The 27,955-nt window shown below is 42.4% G+C and overlaps 1 protein-coding gene across 2 annotated transcripts; it reads right to left on the bottom strand.

The window, feature by feature from the left end:
• LOC140480679 (uncharacterized) lies at nt 1-27,736 on the bottom strand. Of its 2 annotated transcripts, XM_072575887.1 has the most exons (5): nt 27,595-27,735; nt 27,131-27,239; nt 10,189-10,308; nt 2,916-2,994; nt 1-2,825 (listed from the first exon to the last, which is right to left on the bottom strand). In XM_072575887.1, the coding sequence occupies exons 1-5, from the start codon at nt 27,687-27,689 to the stop codon at nt 2,734-2,736; spliced, it is 495 nt and encodes a 164-aa protein (XP_072431988.1). In that variant the 5' UTR covers nt 27,690-27,735; the 3' UTR covers nt 1-2,733. The 2 variants fall into 2 exon arrangements, with proteins under 2 accessions (XP_072431988.1, XP_072431989.1); XM_072575888.1 differs by lacking the exons at nt 1-2,825; nt 2,916-2,994; nt 10,189-10,308 and adding an exon at nt 20,375-26,019 and having other exon boundaries at nt 27,595-27,736.
• Nucleotides 27,737-27,955: the final 219 nt, after the last annotated feature.

Below are 27,955 nucleotides of genomic sequence, written 5' to 3'. Positions count from 1 at the left end.
CATATGAACTTTACTTGGTGGGGGCTTTGCCATGGAGAATGCACCAATCAAAAGAGGATGACAGGTAGTGTCAAATTTCTCACTAACATCACACAACTTCTTAATATTTTCTGTAATTCCTTAACTATGTCCTATAACGGTCATACACAGTTCTCAGGTGCTCAACAAATCCTTGTACATCTCCAGAAATTCCTTCCCTAGTTATATGGTCATAAACCTTCTCGAGGTAGATGAATGTAGTCTTTATGTTGTTTTGGCCTCAATGATATTTTCCACCATTTCTCAAAATGAAAATGATATCAGTCATGGTTCTATACAATAAATAATACCATTCAAGACAGGCATTTCAGCCCATCAAGCCTGTGCCAACTGTTGATCCTTATTTAGATCTACTACTTATTGCCCTTTCTGTCCCTCTGTTTCCCCCTCATTCATGTGTCTACAAAGACACGCCTTAAATGTTGCTAATGTGCCTGCTTCCACCACCTCCACTGGCAATGTATTCCAGGCACCCACCAATGTCTGGATGAAAAAGTTTCCCTGCACTTCTCCCCTCAATTTTCCCCTTCTCACCTTGAACTTTTGCCCTCTTATAGTTGACCTTTCCAACCTGGGAAAAAGCCTCGACTATCCACCCTATCTATGCCTCTCAATTTTATTGATCTCTATCAGGTCACCCCTCAGCCTCCATTTATCCAGTGAAAACAATGAGTTTATCCAACCTCTCCTCACAACTAAAAGCTTCCAAATCAGGCAACATCCAGTGAACCTTTTTTGCAACCTCTCCAAAACAGCCATGTCCTTCTGGCAGAATTCACACAATATTCCAAACATGCCCTAACTGTTTTGTTCTAGCCATGAATCCAAACTGACCTAACCTTCCCAGTCTCATGATGGTAGATGGTAGAAGTTTAATTCCTTTCTAGTTTCCACATTCTGCAATGTGTTCTCTTCCTTTGAATACTGGCATATGAACTTTAATTGCTAAAATACTTTGCCCCATGCCCTTGAGAGATTCTCAAATGTTGTATGACATTAAGTAAGCTTCATCAAGATCTTCTTTTGAATTTAGGAAAATATTTGCAAAATCTTTCTTTTTCCTTTGCATGTTTATTAAGCCATATATGCCTGAATTGTCTGTTATTGTCAGAAATACCATTCTGCATTTTGGTAATCAAATTCAAGCAAGATGAAAATGACATATGAAACAGACAAAATAATTTTACATTAAAAAGATAATTGATGAAAACAATAGTGGGCGGCACAGTGGTTAGCACTGCTGCCTCACAGCGCCGGAGACCCAGGTTCAATTCCCGCCTCAGGCGACTGACTGTGTGGAGTTTGCACGTTCTCCCCGTGTCTGCGTGGGTTTCCTCCGGGTGCTCCGGTTTCCTCCCACAGTCCAAAGATGTGCAGGTCAGGTGAATTGGCCATGCTAAATTGCCCGTAGTGTTAGGTAAGGGGTTGATGTAGATGTAGATGTCAGGGTATGGGTGGGTACGCTTCGGCGGGGCGGTGTGGACTTGTTGGGCCGAAGGGCCTGTTTCCACACTGTAAGTAATCTAATCTAATCTAATCTATAATACTAAGCTTTAGAAGGAGCTGAGTCCACCAGGAAAAATGAAAGTTTCAAAAGGAAAAATAAGGTTTGTGATGTTTAGAGGACGGGGGAAGAAAGGAATCAATAATAGCACAATTTCAATAATTACAATCTAAGAGTGCACTAGAAAATAATCCAAAGCCAGGTACTTTCATACTGCATTCCAAAAAGAATCTTATCCATTTTCTACATTGAGAGTTTCTTTTTATTTGTTCACAAGATGTTAGTATCACTGGCTGGGTCAGCATTTATTGCCCATCCTTGGTTACCCTGAGAAGGTGGGGGCGAGTTGTACTCTTGAACTGCTGCAGTCCATTTGCTGCAAGTAGACCATTGGGAGAGTGGTGAGGAGTTTCAGGATTTTGACCCAGCAACTCTGAAGGAATGGCATATGTTTTCAAGTCAGGAAGGTGAACAGCAGTTGCACTGTTCCGATGTATTTGTTACCCTTATCCATCTAGATAATGGTGGCTGTTGGTTTGAAAGGCGCTGTTGTAGCAGGTTTGGTAAGTTTCTGCAGTGCATCATATAGATGATACACACTGCTGACACTGAGCATCAGTGGTACAGGCAGTGGATCTTTGAGGATGACATGATAGTCAAGCAGGCCACTTCATCCTGGCCAATGTAAAGCTTCAGTGTTGTTGGAGATGGATTCAGTCAAGTGGGAGATATTCCATTACATTCCTGACTTGTGCCTTGCAGATACTGGGGACAGGCTTTGGGAATGAGACAGTGTACAGGATTCCTAGTCCCCAACCAACTCTTGTAGCCACTCAGAGTAAACATGAACAAGGAAACTTCCCATTTATTATCTTCTACCATCACCACTTTTAGCTGATACTGTGGTCCAGATTCCCTATATTTTTATCCAATGATATGAAGCTCCAACTTAAACTAAAAAGGACCCATGGTCTTTAAACTGTGTCATATTTGCTCCCTGGAACTGTTAAATATGGTGTCAACAATTTGTTTTATTTATTCAATCCCTCAGAGCTTGTTAGTTTATTATTGGGGGAAAGACTTTTTATAATACTCAGAAGTCAATTATTTTAAACAAGAAGTGCATCCCTGAGTTAATTAGTATTGTACAGATTCCTGATTATTCCTAGTTATTACTGAATTACCGTCATTTAGTAAATGGTACAATTAGCTGATGAGTACTGAGTGCACTTAGAATCGTTTGTTGATTCACTGTAACCAGAAACTGTGTCTAAGCCACTACCTGAAAAACAAAACAGAATAAAATTAGGAAAGACAAACTATCTTGTTGATGACAAAATTGTTTGTATTAATGACTATTGTCATATCTTACCTTCAATAAGGTTGTGCAAGTTGCAATAGTTTGTACCAAAGTCAAAGACTGCATACCACAGTTCAGAAACAGAGAATCCCTGAAACAAAAATGCACACTAATTAGTAGAAATAGGACAGTTTAAAAAAAAAATCAAAACTGTTGTCATACTCTTGTCTAGAACACTAGAGATGGGAATGATTTTCAGAGAAACCACTCTATCTTAGATTGCTCTTTCTGATAGGCTCAAATTTTTGCAAAAGTTTGGATCAGATTAATTAGCTAGCTTAGTTATCAGATCAAACTGCAGGACATAGATCAAAATTTAAATTCTATATAATGATTGTGTGTTATCAGAAATAGTTTGAGAAAGAACTTCTGAACAGAGTAAATGCAGTATCATTTGAAAGGTATTTAACGGTTATGTCATTGGACTAACAATCTGCAGATTTGGATTTCTAATCCTGAGGATGCAATGTCACAATCCACCACATCAGACAGAAAAACCCAAACTAGTTTTGTCTAAAACAAACAGTGAACATCTCCTAAATTGGTCATGACGCTGGTGGATTGTTGTAAACAATGAAGTGATTCACTCATGTCTTTCAGGGAATTAAAACTATTATCCTTAAGTGCCTGGAGTTATTTATTAACCTAGTTGACTATTACCTGCCCTCTGAAATGACCAAACTATTCAATTGTACTAAATCTCAAAAGGTAGCAGCTCACCATCTCGGGGCAACTAAGGATAATATTACTAATAAATCGCAAATGAACATAACAACCACCCAAAACCAAGAACACAATACCACTATACTGTAGTTGAGAGAAAAAATATTCCACTCTTAAAAGGATATTGGGATCTCATTCCCAAAATCAATTCTACAATTTCTCTCCTTCCTACTCTTGTCAACAATACAAACAATAACCCTAAAGAGCTTAGAGGAAGTAGCAAATTCATATCTTAAAGTTATTTCATATTTCATTCACTACTATTCTGTAAAAGAATTTTTGTTAAAAAGAAATTAATGTAAAAATCTCACTTATGCACCTCACAAACAAATCTTTAGGATATTAATAATGATGGTGTGATACTTCCACCTGGATTAACAATATACTTTTGTTTAATGAAAGCAAAAAAAAATTGTGGATACTGGAGATGTGAAATAAAAACAAAGTGCTGGAGAAACTCAGTAGGTCGGGCAACAATTGTGGAGAGATGAAGAATTAATGTTTTAATTCTAATATGACTCTACTTCGGAATACATTTTTATTATCTCTTTAGCAAACTAAAAACAAAGTGCAGAACACTGTAAGGGGAACTAAAATAAAGCTGTATCCAAGGACAAATTATTAGAGGGATGAATAAAAGTTTAGTCAAAGAGAGTAGTTTTAGGAAGGTTCTTTTGAAGAAAACAAAAAGATTTTTAAATTTAGATAGGGCATCCCAGAATGTGATCTTCACAAACTGAACACATAATGCATGATGTGGTGGCACAGTGGTTCAGTGGTTAGCACTGCTGCCTCTCAGCTCCAGGGACCTGGGTTAGATTCCAGCCTCAGGCAACTGTCTGTATAAAGTTTGCACATTCTCCCAGTGTCTGCATGGGTTTCTCCCACAATCCAGAGATGTGCAGGTTAAGTGAATTAGCCATGCCAAATTGCCTATAGTGTTCAGAGGTGTGGGTTAGGTGCATTAGTTAGGGGTAAATGTACAGTAATAGGTTAGGGGAATGGGTCTGGGTGGAATACTCTTTGGAGGGTCAGTGTGGACTTGTTGGACCGAATGGCCTGTTTCCACACTGGAGGGATTCTATGATGAAAAGAAATGCATGAGGTTGGGAATTTAGAAAAATGAAGTATCCTGGGAAACTGTTCAGGGCAAGGGAATACTGACGAGCTAGAAAAGGCAACACCACGGAGGAATTTAAATTTGAAAAGAAGATGATTTAACTTGCAGTTCTCAGTAGCAGTGAGGGCACACACTTGTCAGCAAGGCAGTATTTATTACCCATTTCACGTTACCTTGAGGGCATTAAGATTTAAGCATGGAATATTGGGCATGCAAGTCATAAACTGACTTAACTTTAAATAGTGTCCTTTCTTAAATGACATGAATGAAACAGTTAAGATTTCATGCAGTCCATGAAATTTTAACGCTATTTTCTTGTCATAACCTACAAATGACCATTGACTGAATTTGATTACTCATGCTGTACCTTCTATGTTACAGAGCAGAAGGTCAAGGCTTGGATACATTGAAACTTACTAAAGATAAAGGGATTGGAAATTGTTCAGGTTAAGTACTAGAATAGTTCAGTCTGTGCCAGTCATAGGAAGAGGTGAGGGTTTCTGCAATAGATGGGCAAGTTTCAGCATAAAGGTATTGTGACAGAGATAAAATTCTTTCAAATGTAGAAAATACAGGCTCCACTGCACTGCCCAGAGTCAAGTAAGATGGGGCCTGGAAAGGGCTGACAATTTTCTTTTTATCTTTCCAGCACTTAGTTGAAGGAAATTGTGGCTTATCTGAAACTGAATGTTAGACATGCAGTCTGACAGCACAGAAGGTCTGGCGCTATAAGTTAGTAATAGATAGCACTTGCTGAAATTTAGATGCTGATCCAAGCTCTTTGGATGTAATTTCTGGCGAGTTTTGTCTAAGCCATGCAGCACGGAAACCAGTCATGCCGACCAAGTTTCTCAAACTAAACTAGTTCTACTTGCCTGAGTTTGGGTCCAAGATTGCCTGCCTTGAAGAAGTTTTCCTCCTCTCTCTACAAGAATCTCAGGGAGACCCTCTCCCACTGCAACTCCCAGGTCATTTCCTCTGCTCTGAAGCTCTTCAAACCTATCACCTTCATCTCCTCCCCCACTCACCCATTGTACTCTATGCTACTCTCTCCCCACCCCCACCCTCCTCTAGCTTATCTCTCCACGCTTCAGGCTCACTGCCTTTATTCCTGATGAAGGGCTTTTGCCCGAAACGTCGATTTCGCTGCTCGTTGGATGCTGCCTGAACTGCTGTGCTCTTCCAGCACCACTAATCCAGTATTTGGTTTTCAGCATCTGCAGTCATTGTTTTTACCTTGAGTTTGGGTCCATGTCTCTCTAAACCTTTCCTAGTCATGTGCTTATCCAAACGTCTTTCAAATGTTGTAACTATACCCTTCTCTTCCACTTCCTCTGGCAGTTCATTCCACATACAATCCACAGTGTGAAAATGTTGCCCCTCAGGTTCCCTTTTAAATCTTTCTCCTCTCTCTTTAAAAATATGTCCCCTGGTTTGAACTCCCCACCCTAGGGAAAAAACCTTTGTTATTCACCTTATCTATGCCCCTCATGATTTTATAAACCTCTATAAAAAGGTCAACCTTCCAAGCTCCATTGGTAAAAGCCCTCTCCTATCCGGCCTCTCCTTATAGCTCAAACCCTGCAGTCCTAGCAAAATCCCAGTAAGTCTTTTCTAAACTCTAATTTATTAATATCCTTCATATAGCAGGATGGCCAGAACTGTACACGGTACTCCAAAGGTGACCTCCCAATATCCTGCACAACCTCAACATGGCGACCCAATTCCTATACTCAGTGGTCTGAACAATGAAGACAAGCATGCTAAAAACCTTCTTAACCACCCTTTCTACCTGTGACACAACTTTCAAATAACTATGCATCAATGAGGAAAAGCACCAGGCAATTTACAGATCCTTAAGTGACCACAAAATAACAATTTATAGTTTAAAAAAAGTCAATGCTAGATTTTGTGCCAAAGGAAGATAAAATAGCTGAACTAACCAAGCAGTGGGGAAGATAGATTCCCGGAGCTCACCTCAAGTCTATACAGACAATGAAGAGTATGGGTGCTCATATACTGTACCTTATGGAACATCTTTTGGAAATCTAAATGTTTTAAGTTAACTAATTCCACCTTTATCCATCCTGCTTCTTCCCACCTCAAAATAAACGTTAGGCATGGTTTTCCCTTTACAAAGCCATGCCGATTATACTACGTATTTCTAAATGCTCTGTTCTTAGATCCTTTATAGTAGGCTCTTAATATTTCCTCAATGACAGATGGTTAAGCTAACTATCTTATAGTTCCCTATTTTTGTGTCCTTCCCTTTGTTGAACAGGGGATTACATTAGCACTCTATCAATCCTCTGGATCTTTTCCAGAATCTAAGTATTGTTGGAAGATTACTCCCAATATATCCACTATTTTTGAACAACTTCTTTTAAATTCTTAAGATGTAACCTATCACATTCAGGTGACATAAGTTTCCCTTGGACTTTTCATTTAGTGGTTATTTTATTTATTTCCTCCCATTTACTACAAGCCATTGATTATTTAACATTGAAGACTGATGTAACACATGTATTCAACCCCTCTGCCACTCCCTGGTTCCCCATTATTATTTCCCTAGCCTCATTTTCTCGGGACTTATGAATCAACCATCAAATCTCATTTTTCAATAAACCCAGCATTTCTCCAAGAAATTCTTTCCTCATGGAACTTTAAAATTAAGCACAGAAAATTCAGCTGGTGCCTCTGTTCCTATTTTAACTGGATGTGAAGAACCCATGCCTTTGCTGTTTTAAAATGCTTATCTAATTCAGTTTTGCTTTGGTATGTTTCTTCACTCCATACTGGCTTGAAAGAAAATATGAAAATATTTCAAGCTCCCTCTTTTACTATTCTGACACGTCTTCTTGTTACCAATTCACAGACAAGTTTAAAACTGCTTTCATTGTCCATCTTATCAATTGTTTTGAATTTTGAAACCATCTATTCGACTCCCATTTATAGAAGAAAATCCAACTTTCAAGTCTTTTCTTTTAAGGCTAATGTCAGAATCCTAGTGTCATTCCAGTGATCCTTTGTTGCACCCTTTCCATTGCTCTACGTATCATTCAAAATGCTATCACCCCAACTCCAAACAATGCTGAAACTGTGGTCTAATCAACATTTTATTCAAAGTCAATATTCAGTCCCCTTTATTTATAAAATTAAGAATTTAATTTAACTCATGACCTTGTCTTCACAGTTTACATCTAAAAATATCTGTACCTCTAGATATTGCTGGTCACTTTTTTGGTTAGGAAATTTACCATTTAGGAATACATCGTGTTACGTTTTCTCAACATATACAACTTCAGTTTAGATCATAACTGACACTTTTACTAATATATTCAGCATCTACATCACCCATGGTTAACCTGCGGCTCAATTGATAGTACTCTTGTCTCTGAAACAAGGCCCTACATTCAAGTCGCACTCCAGGTCTTGAGCACAAAAACAGAGGCTGATGCTCTAGATCTGAACTGCAGGAGCACGATGTTGTTGGAGATGTCATTTTCAGGTGTGACATTAAACCCATTTGCCTGTTCAGGTGCATGCAAAAGATCCTGAGTCACAAATTCAAAGAAAAATAGGAGTTGTCCCTTGTGTCCTGACTAATACCAATCAACACTATTAATTAACATCACGGAATAAAGATGTTTATCTGGTCATTATCACTTTGTTAACCATATTTATAATAAGAAAACAAAATGTTGGAGGAATAGAGATGTTAGCCTGAGATGTCAAAACTACTGAAGCAGAAGTACCTTTGGCTAGTTAATTCCTCACTCACAACTGTGCCCCTTTATATGGGCAAATTATAACATCAGTCTTTTTATGCCAAAATCCAAATCATTTACACAAATGGAAATGAGAGACATATTTCTTGGCGAGTCATCAAGAACATTGTGTTGCAGATAACACTACAATAGGTGTGAATGTAAGTTGCAATGCAGACATAAGAACTTTACAAACTAAGTGAATGGACCAAAAATTGGCAGATATACTTCAAGTGATAAATGTCGGGATATCCATTTTGGTCAGAGGAATAGAAAGACAACTTGAGTGCTTCAATGCAACAGGACCTGGGTGTCCACATCTCTTAATCACCAAAAGTTAGTGTGCAAGTACAGCAGGTAATAAGATAGATAATAATGGAATTTTGGCATTTATTGCTAATGAAGAGATTGTAAAAGTAGAGAAATGTTGCTGCAACTATACAAGGCTACATCTGGAGTATTGTGTACAGTTTTGATACTTGTTGGGCCTGGTGCCTGTTTCCACACTGCAGGGATTTTATGATCTATGATCTTCCTTGAAGAAGGAATAGTTGCATTAGAAGCAATTCAAAGGATGTTCACTAGATTGATTTTAGAGATGATGGTTTTGTCTTAAGAGGGATTAGGCCTATATTTTCTAGAGATAAGAATAATGAAAGGAGATTGAATTGAGATACTAAGATGCTAAAAGTATAAATTGACAAAATAGACACAGAAAGGATGTTTGCTCATGTGGGACAATCTAAAATGACAGCTCATAGTTTTCGGATGAGGGATAGCAGATTTAAAACAGAGATGAGGAAAAATGACTTCTCTCAAAAGGGCTGTGAATCTATGGAATTCACTACCCCATAGTGTGGTGGATGCTAAATCAATGAATAAATGTATAGAGGAGACAGGCAGATTTATAATTAGAAAGGAGTTGAAAGGTGATGGACAGTGGGCAGGAACGTGGAGATGAGGCCGTGATGAGATCAGCCATGATCGTATTAAATGGCACAGCAGGCTTGAACAGCTAATCCTCCAACTCCTGCTCCATGTTCTTCTGTTCTGAAAAAGAATATGTCAAACCATTGCAAGAGAAAATATGGTAGGGGACCAAAAATATGAACAAAAAAAAAAGAATTTTTAAAAGAAGGGTCTTAGCGGAAGAAAGCATCAAAGGGTCTCTCCAGTAAAGGTTTGAATAAAGTGTCATCTTAATCCTTAAACGCAATAAGTGTAGGAATGTCTATTTGTGCTTTGTATTTTTTCAACTCATGCAATTCCTTTCTCAACAAAACATTATTATCGTAAAACTACTGAAAATATGTAGAGTAATGTAAGTGACATTAACCTGATCATTAAAGTTTTGAATTTATTTTCTTCTATCTCCCTCATGTTTTAAAATGTTATTAAATCTTTGCTTAAACTCTAATTTCAATACAGAAAATGGTAATGACAAGACAGCTGGTGGCCCATAGAAGATCAGGGCAGGATGTATATAATATTCACAGCACATTTTAAAGAGGTACTAAATACAACGTCCCTAGTTCAAACAATTACCAACTGGCAATCAGGCAAAGCATATTAAATGTGAACTTTTCAAGAACAGAATCCTGTATAAAGGAATAGTTCCTATTGGTGGCTAACAACATTGTGAGTTAGTGTGCAAAAATATAGTTACATTACTTACAGAGACAGAGCAGGATCTCTTGTCAAAAGAGGAAGTCAGTTTGAATGTTAGGTTATCCACATATTTGTGCACTGGAGTGGTGTGCTTAGCAACGATATAATGTTCATTTGCAGACTTCAGCTATGAGAAGGGGAGAAAGTTAACAAATTAGTAGCCAATAAAAACAGAAAACCATGGAAATACTCAATGGTATCTGTTGAAAACCAGTTAGCACTTCAGGTTGATGATCTTTCCTCAGCAACTAGTATCTACAGAAAGAAGTTGCATTAGTTACGAAAGTCAATCCATGATGTTTTCTCCTTAGAGCTGCTAGCAGCAGTTACTTTCATCAAACTGTTCAGACAAGTTACAACACACCTCTAGGGTAGATGGGACTTGAACCTTGACCTTCCAGCTGCTCAGTGTACTACAAGATATATTTGCATTTCCCATGTAACATTTAAATGAGCTCTCAAAAAAAACTGTAGGTATGCTTTACAATAACAACTTGTATTTATATGACACCTTTAATATCAAATAAAATGTCACAAAGTGCTTAACAGTCACAATGTAGAGAAGAATATCTGAGGCGTTAAGAAGCCAAGTTTCAACTGAAGGCCACTGTTGGAATATTGCGTGCAACTCTGAAACTTGAAAGGGTTCAGAAAAGATTTAAAAGGATGTTGCCAGGTTTGAAGAATTTGAGCTATAGGGAGAGGTTGAATAAGCTAAGGCTGTTGTCCCTGGAGCATCGGAGGCTGAGGGGTGACCTTATAGAGGTTTATAAAATCATGAGGGGCATGGATAGGATAAATAGACAAAGGCTTTTCCCTGAGGTGGGGGAGTCCGGAACTAGAGGGCATAGGTTTAGGGTGGAAGGGGAAAGATATAAAAGAGACCTAAGAGGCAACATCCTCACACAGAAGGTGGTACGTATATGGAATGAGCTGCCAGAGGAAGTGGTGGAGGCTGGTACAATTGCAACATTTAAAAGGCATCTGGATGGGTATATGAGTAGTAAGGATTTGGAGGGATATGTTTGGAGGGATATGGGCCAGGTGTTGGCAGGTGAGGCTAGATTGGGTTGGGATATCTGGTTAGCATGGACGAGTTGGACTGAAGGGTTTGTTTCCATGCCATACATCTCTATGACTCTATAATTAAGAATTCGGAGAGAGGTCGGAGAGATCACCTAAGTGATATTTTCTATTCCAGCTTTTCTTCCTTCCTACTCTGATATTGGGTGAGGGGTCCCAGATGAGTCAGGACCGAGTCTTGATCTCTGCAAAGGGCATGCTAATGCTGCTTGCTCCTCCTGGGCAAGGTACAGATGGGGAAAATTAAACCAGCATTCCTGATGCAAGTGCAACCAGTGTGTGGGTGTTTGTGATGCCAAGATCAAGTTAGCTATGCAAACCAACATTTATCATTTTAATGTTAAGCTGCCAGTGTTGGACTGGGGTGGACAAAGTTAAAAATCACACAACACCAGGTTATAGTCCAACAGCTTTAATTGAAAGTGTACAAGTTTTCAGAACACCGCTCCTTTATCAGATAGCCAGTGGACAGGATCATAGGACACAAAATTTATAGTAAATGATCAAAGTGTCATCCAACTTATGCAATGTGTGAACAAACCTGGATTGCTGTTAATTATGTAGAATGGGTTGCAGATTTCAATTCATTAACATGTAAATCTCAACTTCTTTCAAGTCACAGTCCCGAGATATGCACCGTCTGAGCTGAGAAGTTAACTTAAGGTTTTATTTAAAGAAAAGTATCTTGGGAATATGACTTGAAAGATGTTCTGGTTTTGCAAATCAGTAAATCAAAACCTGCATCCTCATTCTAAGTAATTAAAGAATTAACATCAATCTAGGTCTGTTCAGAACATTGCATCAGTTATATGACACTTTGATCTTTTACTATACATTCTGTATCCTATGATCCTACCTCACTAGCTACCTGATGAAGGAACAGCCCTCCGAAAGCCTGTACCTCCAAATAAACCTGTTGGACCCTAACCTGATGTGGCATGATATTGTTTTTAAACTTTGTCACTTTAGACAGTGTGTTAAGAATCCTGGGAATGAGGTACCAGTACATGGCCTTGCAACCTAACCCACAGCATGCAGCAGAGAAGGGGGTATGTAGTGTTTAGAGAATAGACAAACACAGATTTAAGGCAGAATCTTATCATGGCCTGCATGAGGTGGGCAACAAAAAAAATGTGACAAAAATCATACATGAAGATCAGCAAGATATCTCGACATCAATAGCATCCCATTATGGTTGCAGAAAATTCCCACAAGCTATCCTGAATTCAGCTACTTGTTAAGAAATCTCACAATCAAATACTGAAGCAATGACTGAAACTTTATTACATATAGTAACCAAAGTAAGATTCCTCAAGTAAGCAAGTTAAGCCTCAACCCAATCTAATTAATGGTGGAATGTAACTACAATTCCAAACAACTGTGTCTGTCTCTGGATGGGTCCAAGGTTCAATCCAGTGCAGTTATTCTCCCAGCTTCTGCTCCTTAAGAATCCTGGAGTTGAATTATTGTACAATTTTTTCTGCAAGTTTGTGGTATGACATTATTGTTGACCAGTCCTCTGGAGTTCTCAAGTCTGCAGCTTGCCTCCTTATCCCATTTGGTATTGGGATGTCTGTTTGAAACACAGCCTGTCCTGCCATTAACTGCTTAAATTCTTCTGCAAGGCAATCATTTGTCTTTGTGGCATAACGCAGCTAGTTGTCAAGCTGCTGTTAAAACAGTTTTATTTATATAGCTTCGACTCCTTCTTCTTCCACATATGGCTAATTGCTTTCAATCTCTGTGTAACAGTTTGTCCTGTCCCTTAAGTTTGTTCCAGACAGAGTTTTGCAGCTTCTCTCAGTTAATGAACAGTTATTAAAGATCTGAAGTTTACATTATCACATATTTTTAAGTTCTGGGCATCAAAGTGAGATTCTCACTAGAGAGTGTTGGGTTGTCTATTATTGCTTGTTAACAATCTTATTAACTGCACATCTCACCTCATTAATTTGTTGCTTCCTGTCCAGCCACTGCTGTGAGCAAACTGAGATGCTGAGAATTCTCAATGTGGAGGACCGAGCATGTACCTGGCAACTTCAGCTGCAAAGAACCTCCAAGCAACATCTCAAGGGGCACCAGACACATGTCCTCCTTATCCTCAGATATTAGTATTAAATAGTTACCAATCCCCAAGAACATTCACCATATCTCTCCGATCCACTTGCAGGACATAAAAGGAAGTACAGAAAGATCTGCGTTGCAAGGCACACCAGCATTAGCACTGAATAGCTGTTCAGGTCTCTGTGCACAGGGAAAGGCACCCAGTTCACAGAATGGACTGGGCTGCATCTCAGGGCTGCTCACTTGCACACTCAACATGCCCTTAGCATTCTTGCCTTGCATTGCCAAGTTGTACAGGCAACTTGCCTTGCTGATCAGCAATGCGCAGTCTAGGGGGGGGTTACATCTTTCCATACAGCACTGTCCTATATCTACCTCACAGCTACACCACATGCCAGCAGCTCACACAGCAAACACCCTGCGTATGTAACAAGCAAACCGCCTGATCTTAAATCTGGGCACATCCTCATCAAGGTCCATGAAGGCACCGTCAGTCAGCACAGTGAGTCAAGGGCAGCCTCCTGTACCAGTCCGGCGGATTGGTCACCATTAGACATTTAGTCAGGAGGCTCCCGGTCAGGATGTATGTGCGTCTTCAGTTCTAGGAGTTAGTCACAATCAGTCCTGTGGTTTCAGAGTAGCCAGTCAGTCCAGGATTGGCTAATCCAGTTGGGAAGATTTACAGGCATCATCCAGTGACCCAGCCACTTCTGGACTAGGACAGTCCATAAGGCTACTCCAGGGGGTGGGCCATGGTCAGTTGGTCTGATCCATCGGTGTTTGGGGTGGGGGGAGAAGAGGTGTGGAGCACAGCATAGGAATCTTTGTAAGGATTGGGGGCAGGTTGGGCTACACTGGGGAAATGACAATTGTAAAGGGCCAGCAACTTCATTTTTATGAGGTGTATATGGGAAAGCATGAACAGGAACAGGGGAATGAAGGAGTGTAGTTCATCCAATCAGGAGCACCATAACTTGAAGAGGGGGACTGGGGTGGAGAAGAGGAGGAGTTGGAAACAGTGGATGGTCTACATCTGGCATGGTCATCTCATACAACAGAGGTTGGTGGGCTCAGGTTGGGTGGTGATCTGGGAAGGAATGTAGCCTGGAGGCTTCATGGGATGGTCAACATGACTCTGTGTGTGGGAAATTGTGTCTCACTAACTTAAGTGAGTTTTTTGCAGAAGTAACAAAGAAGATTAATGAGGCCATATTGACAGATGTGGTCTATAAGTACTTCAGTTAGGCCTTCAACAAGGTTCCTCATAGTAGACTGGTCAGCAAGGTTAGATCACATGGAATACAGGGAGAACTTGCCATTTGGATACAGAATTGGCACAAAGGTAGAAGACTGAAGGTGGTGGTGAAGGGCTGTTTTTTCAGACTTGACGCCTGTGCCAGTGGTGTGCCACAAGGATCAGTGCTGGGTCTGCTGATTTTTGTCGTTTATATAAATGATTTGGATGTGAACATAGGAGCTATGGCCAGTAAGTTTGCAGATGACACCAAAATTGGAGGTGTAGTGGACAGCAAAGAAGGTTACTTCAGATGGGATCTTGATCAGATGGGCCAATGGGCCGAGGGGTGGCAAATGGAGTTCAATTTAGATAAGGAGAGGTGATTCAGTTTGGAAAGGCAAATCAGGGCAGGACTTTTACACTTAATGGTAAGGTCTATGGCAGTGCTGATGAACAAAGAGTCCTTGGAGTGCAGGTTCATAATTACTTCAGAATGGAACTCCAGATTGATAGGATAGTGAAGACAGCGTTGGTATGCTTGCCTTTATTGATTAGGGCACTGAGTATAGGAGTTGGGAGGCCATGCTGTGACAGTACAGGGCATTGGTTAAGCCACTTTTGGAATACTGTATGCAATTCTAGTCTCTCTGCTATAGGATGTTGTCAAACTTGAAAGAGTTCGGAAAAGATTTGCAAGGATGTTGCCAGGGTTGGAGGATGTGAGCTATAGGGAGAGGCTGAATAGGCTGGGGCTATTTTCCCTGTAGTGTCTGAGGCTGAGGGGTGACCTTATAGAAGTTTATAAGATCATGACGGGCAATGGATAGACAACCAAAAGGTCTATTTCCTTGCTGTACAGCTCTTGATTCTATGACTCCATTAGGAAGGGGCTTTGGATATTCAGGGCCTCACTGACATGTCAAGGTAGGAGCTGGTAATCACTGCCAATCAAGCATTTGATGTTACCTTCCATCACATCAATGAGGAATAAAATGGCTGCAACCATACCTGTAATGGGCAGGGCAAGTGACTTGACCTGTGAGGGAGGGTCCACTGATGGATAGTCCTTTAGACAGCAAAACAGTACACACAGACCCAGGCGCTGGACAGTAAACAGATCTCTCTGCCCCACTCATTACTGATATGACATTCAACACTACACACTTTTAGAAAGGGAAGAATAGTGATGTCTGACTGTGAGGATGCCAGAAGACCCCATTGTCTTATGTACATTTTGCTCATCTTGCTTCCTTGGCTAGAGGGCCAGATGTGCAGAGGGTCTTCTTGTCAGCGGCAAGTGGAAGCTTGTTGGCTTCAACGTCCAAGATTGGAAGGTGAATGGATAGGTTGGAGGTGGAGGGTCTGGCCTCTTCTGAAATTTCCTGACAGGAGGCTTCTAAAGAGCCTAGGTGTGCTTCCTCCTCACACCGTCATCTCCCTGTGAGGGAGTCTGCGAGGGCACACCAGGCTCTGCAACTCCATCTTCGGTTCAGAGGACCAACAACTAGGGTGACGGAGTGCAGGTGTTTGTATCTGTCCAGCGGACCTTGACGGTACTGGACCTAACTCTCTCTAGCAGAATCTAACTTGTCCATAGAGGCAGCCAGGTGGTTACCTTCTTGTGGCAGCTAAGCTCCCACAGCGTGGCTATGTCTCTGTGCTGTGAATATCATTGTGTTCCACATACCTACTCTTGTCACTTCTGTGCATGTGACCAAAGTCTCTGGTTGTCTGCAGGATCCTCTCCTACCTGGGTCCAAGGGATGCCTGGTCCCAGTCTGGCTTCCAAGTGCCAGTGATCTGCAGCATTTCTTCCATTACCAGCTGTGGAGATGTCATAGTGAGGTGCTCACAAGCTTATACTCCCAAACATCCCACCGAGCTCTCAGTATCTGAGCTACTGCATGGTGCCTTGCTGATGCTTTCCCCAAGACCTTGGTACTGTCTTCCTTACAGGTCAAGGAGGTGGCTCCTGACAGACTGAGCTGTTTCTGTTTTGGGTAACAGACATCTTGCTCTTAACTGTAGAACCCAAGGGAGAGAGACATCACAGCCAACTGTTAGAAGTGGTGTGCACTGACAGCAGCTTTCCTGAGGAACGAAGAGTGGTACTTCCTCAGTTCACCTGACATTAATGCATCAGCATCCCCTCAGAAGTGGTCCCAGTCTTCCACAATGGAAAGCATTCTTTCCTCAACAGGTGAAGAGTCCGATGTAAGGTATTCCTCCATCCTTCCATGTCCTTTCTGCACTCCTGTCAGCTGTCTTCTCCTGGAATGAGAGAAAGGCAGGGATTGAGTGAGTTGAAAATGGATGGCACAGATGTTAGTGCTGGTGCAGAGGGGAGGGGGAAGGATTAAGGTGGTGAGATGTCCCAGACAAATAAATGGGCAGCGACAAGGACATGCGGACTTAGTGATATGGAGGGCATAGAACATAGAACATAGAACATAGAACATAGAACAATACAGCACAGAACAGGCCCTTCGGCCCACGATGTTGTGCCGAACTTCTATCCTAGATTAAGCACCCATCCATGTACCTATCTAAATGCCGCTTAAAGGTCGCCAATGAATCTGACTCTACCACTCCCACGGGCAGCGCATTCCATGCCCCCACCACTCTCTGGGTGAAGAACCCACCCCTGACATCTCCCCTATACCTTCCACCCTTCACCTTAAATTTATGTCCCCTTGTAACACTCTGTTGTACCCGGGGAAAAAGTTTCTGACTGTCTACTCTATCTATTCCTCTGATCATCTTATAAACCTCTATCAAGTCACCCCTCATCCTTCGCCGTTCCAACGAGAAAAGGCCGAGAACTCTCAACCTATCCTCGTACGACCTACTCTCCATTCCAGGCAACATCCTGGTAAATCTTCTCTGCACCCTCTCCAAAGCTTCCACATCTTTCCTAAAGTGAGGCGACCAGAACTGCACACAGTACTCCAAATGTGGCCTAACCAAAGTCCTGTATAGCAGCAACATCACCTCACGACTCTTGAATTCAATCCCTCTGCTAATGAACGATAATACTCCATAGGCCTTCTTACAAACTCTATCCACCTGAGTGGCAACCTTCAAAGATCTATGTACATAGACCCCAAGATCCCTCTGTTCCTCCACCTGACCAAGAACCCTACCATTAACCCTGTATTCCGCATTCTTATTTGTTCTTCCAAAATGGACAACTTCACACTTGGCAGGGTTGAACTCCATCTGCCACTCCTCAGCCCAGCTCTGCATCATATCTAAGTCCCTCTGCAGCCGACAACAGCCCTCCTCACTGTCCACAACTCCACCTATCTTTGTATCATCTGCAAATTTACTGACCCACCCTTCGACTCCCTCATCTAAGTCATTAATAAAAATTACAAACAGCAGAGGACCCAGAACTGATCCCTGCGGAACTCCACTTGTAACTGGACTCCATGCTGAATATTTACCATCTACTACCACTCTCTGACTTCGACCGGTTAGCCAGTTTTCTATCCAATTGGCCAAATTTCCCTCTATCCCATGCCTCCTGACTTTCCGCATAAGCCTACCATGGGGAACCTTATCAAATGCCTTACTAAAATCCATGTACACTACATCCACTGCTCTACCCTCATCCACATGCTTGGTCACCTCCTCGAAGAATTCAATAAGACTTGTAAGGCAAGACCTACCCTTCACAAATCCGTGCTGGCTGTCCCTAATCAAGCAGTGCCGTTCCAGATACTCGTAAATCCTATCCCTCAGTACCCTTTCCATTACTTTGCCTACCACAGAAGTAAGACTAACTGGCCTGTAATTCCCGGGGTTATCCCTATTCCCTTTTTTGAACAGGGGCACAACATTCGCTACTCTCCAGTCCCCTGGTACCACCCCCGTTGCCAGTGAAGACGAGAAGATCATTGCCAACGGTACTGCAATTTCCTCTCTTGCTTCCCACATAATCCTAGGATATATCCCGTCAGGCCCGGGGGACTTGTCTATCCTCAAGTTGTTCAAAATGTCCAACACATCTTCCTTCCTAACAGATATCTCTTCTAGCTTATCAGTCCGTTTCACACTCTCCTCTTCAACAATACAGTCCCTCTCGTTCGTAAATACTGAAGAGAAGTACTTGTTCAAGACCTCTCCTATCTCTTCCGACTCAATACACAGTCTCCCACCACTGTCCTTGATCGGACCTACCCTCGTTCTTGTCATTCTCAGGTTTCTCACATACGCATAGAATGCCTTGGGGTTATCCTTGATCCTATCCGCCAGGGATTTTTCATGCCCTCTCTTAGCTCTCCTAATCCCTTTCTTCAGGTCCCTTCTGGCTATCCTGTATCCCTCCACTGCTCTGTCTGAACCTTGTTTCCTCAACCTTATGTAAGCCTCCTTCTTCCTCTTTACTAGACATTCAACCTCCCTTGTCAACCAAGGCTCCCTCACACGACCATTTCTTTCCTGCCTGATCGGTACATACATATCAAGGACACGTCGTATCTGCTCCTTGAAAAAGTCCCACATTTCCACCACATCCTTCCCTGACAGCCTATGCTCCCAACGTATGCTCCTCAAATCCTGTCTTACAGCATCGTAATTTCCCTTCCCCCAATTGTAGAAACTTCCTTGTTGTGCGCACCTATCTCTCTCCATAACCAAGGTGAAAGTCACAGAATTGTGGTCGCCATCACCAAAATGTTCACCCACTAACAAGCCCACCACTTGTCCCGGTTCGTTACCGAGTACCAAATCCAATATGGCCTCCCCTCTGGTTGGACAATCTACATACTGCGTTAGAAAAGCTTCCTGGACACACTGCACAAACACCGCCCCATCCAATCTACTTGATCTAAAGAGCTTCCAATCAATATTTGGGAAGTTGAAGTCGCCCATGACTACGACCCTGTGGCTTCTGCACCTTTCCAAAATCTGTTTCCCAATCTGTTTCTCCACATCTCTGCTGCTATTGGGGGGCCTATAATAAACACCCAACAAGGTGACTGCACCTTTCCTATTTCTGACTTCAGCCCATACTACCTCCAGAGGCAGATCCCCCTCAAACTTCCTTTCTGCAGCCGTTATACCATTTCTAATTAGCAATGCCACCCCCCCTCCTTTTTTACCACCCTCCCTAATCTTACTGAAACATCTGTACCCAGGAACCTCCAACAGCCATTCCTGTCCCTCATCTATCCATGTTTCCGTGATGGCTACAACATCGTAGTCCCAGGTACCGATCCACGCCTTAAGTTCACCCACCTTATTTCTGATACTCCTTGCATTGAAGTATACGCACTTGAGCCCATCTCTGTGTCTGTAAGTAGTCCCTGTCAGTGCTACCTTCTCCACAGCCTCCCTACAGTCTTGGACATCCTGACACACAGCTAGCTTACTTGCTGGACTACAAGTCCGGATCCCATCCCCCTGCCAAATTAGTTTAAACCCCCCCGAAGAGTGCTAGCAAACCTACCCCCCAGGATATTGGTGCCCTTCTGGTTCAGGTGCAACCCGTCCTGTTTATACAGGTCCCACCTTCCCCAGAATGCAGTCCAATTGTCCAAATATCTGAAGCCCTCCCTCCTACACCATCCTTGCAGCCACGTGTTCAACTGCACTCTCTCCCTATTCTTTGCCTCTCTGTCACGTGGCACCGGCAACAACCCAGAGATGACGACTCTGTCTGTCCTAGCTTTTAGCTTCCAGCCTAACTCCTTGAGCTCTTGAATGACCTCCCCGCCCCTCTTCCTACCTATGTCGTTGGTGCCAATGTGTACCACGACTTCTGGCTGCACACCCTCCCCCTTAAGGATTCTGAAGACACGGTCCGAGACGTCTCGGACCCTAGCACCCGGGAGGCAACAAACCATCCGAGAGTCTCGCCCATGTCCACAGAACCGCCTGTCCGTCCCTCTAACTAGAGAGTCCCCTATAACTAGCGCTCTCTTCTTCTCCCCCTTTCCCTTCTGAATCTCAGAGCCACAGACCCCTTCACTGCAGCTTCCACCTGCAAGGCTGTCCCCCCCAACAGTTTCCAAAGCTGCATACTTATTTTTTAGGGGAACGACCACAGGGGAACCCTGCACTGCCTGTTTCTTCCCCTTCCCACCTCTAACTGTTACCCAGCTACCTCTGTTCTCTGGCGTAACTATGTCCCTGTAGCTTCTATCGATCACCCTCTCAGCCTCTCAAATAATCCTCAGCTCATCCAGTTCCAGTTCCAGTTCCCTAACTCGTTCGGTGAGGATCAGGATCTGACTGCATTTCCTGCACACGAAGTCGGCAGGAGTATCGGTGGTCACCCCTACCTCAAACATCCTGCAGGAGGAACATTCCACCGCCTGTGCTGCCATGACTGTACACTGTCTCCAAAAACAAGAACACTGAGTCAATAACCTGGGGTCTAGAACACACCCACTCAAATACTAATCACTTGCCTTCCCGCCCAGCTATGCGCTCCAACCTCACTTCCGCTGCCCGCTACAGGTAAGTAATTTTGAAACAAACTGTCTTACCTTAGCTGTAGTCTCCCGGGTTCGTTTTTCCTCGGCCGCTGCTCCCACTCAAATGAAAAATGAGAGATGAGAGGGAAGATGTTGAAGGCAACAGTAAGAGCGGCAGAGCAAGAGGCTTGGTAGGAGGTGGGTGCAGCAGCAGAGAGGGTGGTGTATCAGAGAGAGAGAAGAGTGAGGCACTTACCCTGGCAGAGCAGAGGTCATTGTGCTTCCTCTGGCACAGCTGGCCATCCTTCTGCACAAAGGAGACCACAAGACCTGGGTGGCAATTTCAGATCAGGCTGTCAGGGTCAGGTGCTATGGCCTCTCCTGCTGGTCCTCCTGGAAGAGGAAGGCCCTCCTCTGCACCACCCCATCCACGAGGACTTCCGGATCACTCCCTTATCAGATATCTTCCGAATGAATGTGCATCACCGAGGAGGGCAACTTCAGGATGTCAGTGCTCAGATATGGCACGGGGACCAGGGATGCTTAGTCTTCCATCAGATATCTAACGAGTGGTGTGTTTTCCTGAGAGTTGTGCTTGGTAAAATGGGGCTAGAGCTGGGTGGGGATAGATAGTGGGGTGGGCTCAGTAAGATATGGCAAGAGATTGCACTTGACCTGAGAGAAACCCTCATCAAAACTGGTACAGCCTTACAAAAAACATAAGATTCAGCCCACAAAGAAAGATGATGATTTTGTGTACTGAGTACAGCAAATCATACCACATTGACATAGAAAGCCCAAGGAAGTTATATAGCTTTATTTTTTTCAGATGGAAGAATTGTAGCACCCTTATCATGCTTACAATGCTACTTTTCCTGGTGGGGTTTTTTATTATTAGCCCAAATAGATCATCTGGATCCAAGTCTTAGTGTGTGCTTTCCAAAAGCATTAATAGAAGAGGGAGTGAGTTTGTTTGTGATGACTTGCAAGAAATACCTTGCTGGCATTTACTATATAGGCTCACAGGAACATGGCTACTTAAGAGGAAGTACAAATCATGTCGAAAGTCCCAAAAATTCGCTGAATATCAAAAAAGAAAACTTATTCAATTTATTGTCAGTGAGAATCTAATATATAATTACAGGACTCACGGGATTACTGCATTCTATTTTTATTCAAATAAATCAACTCTCTGCAAAGCACTCACAGCAATGTGTTTGTTCAGTTAATTTATTTAGTAAACACACAAACACGCACACACACACACATGTCCCCACAAAGCCAAGAGCAGCACAGAGCTCATGTGATGAACCATGAGTCATTTAAGACAAACCACAAAACAAAAGAAAGCGGTTACATTTTTTTTGGTGAAATAACTGCATCAAGGCTGGTATTCCATCACCAATAAATCTAATCTCTTTTTTTTATATAAACCCCTACACTACAGCCTAACAGTGGTAATGATTATTTTTCCCCATCACCCATATTGTGGATGTGCAGGTGTAGGGCACAGTGAAGAACAACGCGTGAAGAAGTTTATTCATTCTCCACCACCAGGAAGGAAGGAAACACCCGAGTGGCCAGTGACAAGCAGTGCACTTCTCAACAAGGGCAATGTCTAAGTGATGAAGCAAGTGGAGGGATTAAATCAAAATAGAATCGGAGAGGGAGAATGCAGTTACATTTTACCAACATAGAACAGGCCCTTCGGCCATCAATGTTGCGCCGACCTGTGAACTATTCTCAGTTCGTCCCCCTACACTATCCTAAAATCATCCATGTGCTTATCTAAGGATTGTTTAAATCTCCCTAATGTGGCTGAGTTGACTACATTAGCAGGTAGGGCATTCCATACCCTTACCACTCTCTGCGTAAAGAACCTGCCTCTGACATCTGTCTTAAATCTATCATCCCTCAATTTGTAGTTATGCCCCCTTTTACACGCTGAAGCAATCATCCTAGGAAAAAGACTTTCACTGTCTACCCTATCTAATTCTCTGATCATCTTGTATGTCTCTATCAAATCCCCTCTTACCCTTCTTCTTGCCAATGAGAACAGATTCATGTCTCTCAGCCTTTCCTCATAACACCTTCCCTCCAGACCAGGCAACATCCTGGTAAATCTCCTCTGCACCTTTTCCAATGCTTCCACATCCTTCCCAAAATATGGGGACCAGAACTGTACACAATATTCCAAGTGTGGCCGCACCAGCATTTTGTGTAGTTGCAGCATGATATTGTGGCTCCGGAACTCAATCCCTCTATGAATGAAACCTAACACACCGTATGCCTTCTTAACAGCACCATCCACCTGGGTGGCAACATTCAGGGATCTATGTACATGGACTCCAAGATCCCTCTGCCAAGAATTTTTCCATTGACCCAGTACTCTGCCTTCCTGATATTCTTCCCAAAGTGCATCACCTCACATTTAGCTGCATTGAACTCCATTTGCCACCTCTGAGCCCAATTCTGCAGTTTATCCAAGTCCCCCTGCAAACTGTAACACACTTCCACACTGTCCACTACTCCACCGACTTAAATTCATCTGAAAATTTACTAATCCGTCCACCTATGCCTGCGTCTAAGTCATTTATAAAAATGACAAACAACAGTGGTCCCAAAACAGATCCTTGTGGCACACCACTAGTAACTGGACTCCAGGCTGAATATTTTCCATCAACCACCACTCGCTGCCTTCTTTCAGAAAGCCAGTTTCTAATCCAAACTGCTAAATCACTCTCAATTCCATGCCTCTGCATTTTCTCCAACAGCCTACCATATGGAACCTTATAAAAGGCTTTACTGAAGTCTATTGTGGAACCTTATCAAAGGCTTTACTGAAGTCCAACAATCTATCATTACCACAATTAGTGTCCAATATTTTATTACTTAATGTATAAAAATAGTCTGCAATCATCTGATAAGTCCAGGGAGAGAGAGGGCCAATGACAAGTTCCCAGATGGACTTTGCAGTAGAGCTTAGCAGAACATACCTGCTCCTCTCGCTCCACAAATACAAAAATAAAACTCTCGTGTGAGGTACTTGTGAGGTTATGCACTTCGGTAGTTGGAATAGCAGTGTATACTACTTTCCAAATGGGGAAGGGCTTCGGAAATCTGATCCACAAAAGGACTTGGGAGTTCGAATTCAGGATTCTCTTGAGGTTAACATGCAGGTTCAGTTGGCTGTTAGAAAGGCAAGTGGAATGGGTAGCATTCATTTTAACAGGACTAAAATACAAAGAGCACAGAAGTACTAGTCAGACTGCTTTTGAAATATTGTGAGCACTTTCGGGCCTTGTATCTTTGGAAGAGTGTCCTGGCATTGGACGGAGTCCAGAGGAAATTTACAAGAATGATTCCAGGGATGAAGGACAAAGAGAGGTTGAGGAATTTGGGTCTGTACCTGATGGGGTTTGGAAGGATGAGGGTTGATCTCATTGAAACTTACAGAATACGGTGATGTCTGGATACAGTGTACATGGAGAAGATGCTCCCACCAGGAGGAGACACTAGGATCCTCAAAGCAAAGGGATGATCTTTTAGAACTGAGATGAGGAGGAATTTCATCGGCCAGAAGCTGGTTAACCTGTGGAATTCATTGCTGCAGAGGGCTGGGGAAGCCAAGTCACGGAGTGTATTTATGAGAGATCGATAGGTTCTTGATTAGTAAGGTGATCAAGGGTTATGGGGAGAAGACAGAAGAATGGGGTTGAGAAACATTTCAGCCATGATCAAATGGTGGAGAAGGCATGATGGGCTGATCGGCCTAAATCTGCTCTGATATCTTAAGAGTTTCTTTGGATGCTCAGGCATATCTATGCCCAATAATATCAACCCAATGTAGAAGAGTGACCCAAAATAGGCAACAGGCCAGAAATAAGCAATAGGCCACTCACATGTGATGACGATATAATTAATAATATCCCAAAAGGATTTTTTGTTCTTGCTTTCCCTCCCAGTATGTCTCAGTGTTGTTCCAGGCCCATACCTGAGCAGCAGTGAAGCCAGTTGGCTTTGGAGGTTTGGTTGGGCAACCATAGAGGTATATTGCTGGCTGGAAGGTCCTGACAAGCTGAAGGGCTTCTTGCCAGAGGGCCTTCTTGCTTCAGCTTCATTCACTCCAGCAGTGTTTGAGGCCATTGTGGTGTCAGACAGTTTTTTGGCATCAAGACACAGGAAAATTAGTCAATTTTAACCCATCTTCTATCCAGATCATTTGCATATTTTTACTCTAGTTTCTTTGCTTCATCTCACCCAATTGCCCCATTGAAGATAATGAATGTTCAAGACTGCTCTGAGCAGACATTACATAGAAAAACAAATCTAGTATAGCAGTCTTTGAACCATAAAGACAACAGCCCTAGGTTGGAATATCAGTTTGAGTGATTTTCAAGTAAAAGTCAAGAGACATTAAAGATTTTCCACACACAACTCAACAGACAATCATTTGACCTTACTCTGCAGAAGTAATAAAATGCTTCCAAGTCATCAACCAACTTTTGTTAATCGTACATATACTGAAGGTACCACATTCGTTTCAGAAGAATTTGCCCAAATTCCCATTCGTCTCCTCATCCCTCTACATTACAAGATGCCAAGCATTTGTCTCAAAGTCATGATTTTTGACAGCAAGCTGCCAGCACTCACTGTCATTATCCTTCTGAATGCGGTGCTACTCGGAGATTTTGCACAGAGGTCTATTAAGGCACACAGCCTGGGTTACAGTCTGTTACACTTATCCTGCTGCAATCTGCAATGGGATTACCTTGCAGAGCCAGCAATCACAGAAGTCAGTTGATGTAGCAAGACCTTTTCAATAATGCCATCATTAGACCACCATCTGCAACTTTCTCTCCAAGGCACTCACTATATATCGCCGTTCCTTCACTGTCGCTGGGTCAAAATCCTGGAATTCCTCCCTAAGGGTATTATGTGTCAACCTACAGCATGTGAACAGCAGTGGTTTAAGAAGGGACATCACCTTCTCAAGGGTAACTAGGAACAGGCAATAAATGCGAGCCACATCCTATGAATGAATAGTAAAACAAAACTATTGAAAGTTATGATTTATTCAATTCGGTATAAACTTTAAAGAAAACCTGATGATCTGAATGAAAACTATCATTGAACAACTAACCTGGCCCTGAAGAAAGTGAGATGTTATTAAATGCCTTGATTAAAGTAGTTACCAGATTTTTAAACATGATATTTCAATTAACTTAAAAACATCTTAAGTTTTAAGTTTAATCATAATAAATCAGCTTGTATTTCCATGTGTATGTCCCCTTCTTTTTTGAAATAGAACAAAAAGCACTGCTTCCTCACAAGGCCAGGAACCCGGGTTCAATTCCACCCTATGGCAACTGTCTGTGTGGAGTTTGCACATTCTCCTTATGTCTGTGTGGGTTTCCTCCAGGTGCTCCGGTTTCCTCCCACAGTCCAAAGATGTGCAGATCAGGTCAATTGGCCATGCTAAATTGCCCCGAGTATCCAAGGGTGTGCAGGCTAAGTCGTTTAGCCATAGGAAAGGTAGGGTTACAGAGATTTGGCGTTGGGGGTGGTGGGATGTTCTTCGGAGAGTAAGTGTGGTTTCGATGGGCCATATGACCTGTTTTCACACTGTAGGGATTCTATGCTGAATAAGTATTTGTGCATTCTATTCCCAGGTTTGCCATCTGTGAAAATGTTCTTGATGTGATCCACAGCATGAATGGTTTAATCTGCAGAAACTCTAAACTGTGCAATGTGGGGCAATGCTCATTTAAAAAGTTATAGTCTTCACCACAAAGGTCATTAGATCTCCTAGATCAACTATTAAGATCAGCAGTGATCACTATACTTGGCCAATGATGTTTTTTTTTACAAATTACAGACTATAAAAAAAGTGATTATGAAAGTAAAATACTGCAAAACATTTTACACAAAACCTACTTTACTGCTCAATTTTCAAAACCCACTTTCGGTACATCCTATCTCCTCCTGACGCTACTAAGCTACTCAGCATAAATCTAAGTTACAACAACTGCTGCTGTGATTTTTCCATTCAGATGGGTAAATGTATTCCAAGGAAAGTCTAAAAACTGGATAGGATGGCTGACTAAATGGAAGCAACCGAAGATTAAGCGTTTAACACTTACTGTGTACAGGCACTTCTCTCCCCCCTGAGCACAGTTATCAGCTGTCCTCCACGCTTTAATTTGTGTCACTAACTCCAGATAAACACTGTTACAAGGAATGCCAAATGTCCTACAGGTAAAAATAAGCAATTGCACAAGTTGTTAAGAGTGATACACATGACGAGGACTTACATAAAACACATCAAAACATTTCACACAATTGAGAAAAGGAGTACAATCTGTATCGATCAACAAACCAGCACGCCCACTTGCCACTACAGTGATGGACAATGGTAGAACCGTGTAGTGTGCAGCCCATCGAGCCCATAATAAGGTGAGAATCAGCTGAGTATTGGAAGGCAGTCATGGGACTGCGAGCCCTCTGCGTTGGGGAATTTCGCTCAATTCGCGGATATATTACAACTCCCTGCTGCCTGGCTGCATTCACTATGGTTACATCCGACACTCGATCCTGATGAACTTACCACTCCACCGAGCACTGAGCATGCAGAGGTCCGCCTGTTGTCCCGGTCAATACAGCAAACACCAACAAAGCAACCAAACCAGCCCGGACCGCCATCGCGGATATCTCACTGCAGCAGTCTACAGGAACCGCCTTCTAACCTCCCAGAGCCCGCCCCTGTCTCTTTCACAGGATTGTTCAGGCTGGGCAAGGAAGTCGATGTGTTTTCCCAGCTTCTTCCAGCGAGAGACAATCCCCAACCCAGACACGCACACACAAAGATCCACATGCACACATATATTTTGTGGGGTGAATTTGTACTTGCAGAGTTACATTGTACTTTCCTCAAAAACTGCATGCATTCATGTAAAACTCCGTTATCT

This window comes from Chiloscyllium punctatum, chromosome 8, assembly GCF_047496795.1.
Source record: "Chiloscyllium punctatum isolate Juve2018m chromosome 8, sChiPun1.3, whole genome shotgun sequence".
Lineage (NCBI taxonomy): Eukaryota > Metazoa > Chordata > Chondrichthyes > Orectolobiformes > Hemiscylliidae > Chiloscyllium > Chiloscyllium punctatum.
Note: the sequence above shows the minus strand (reverse complement) of the source record. Positions and strands in the feature narration are given on the sequence as shown.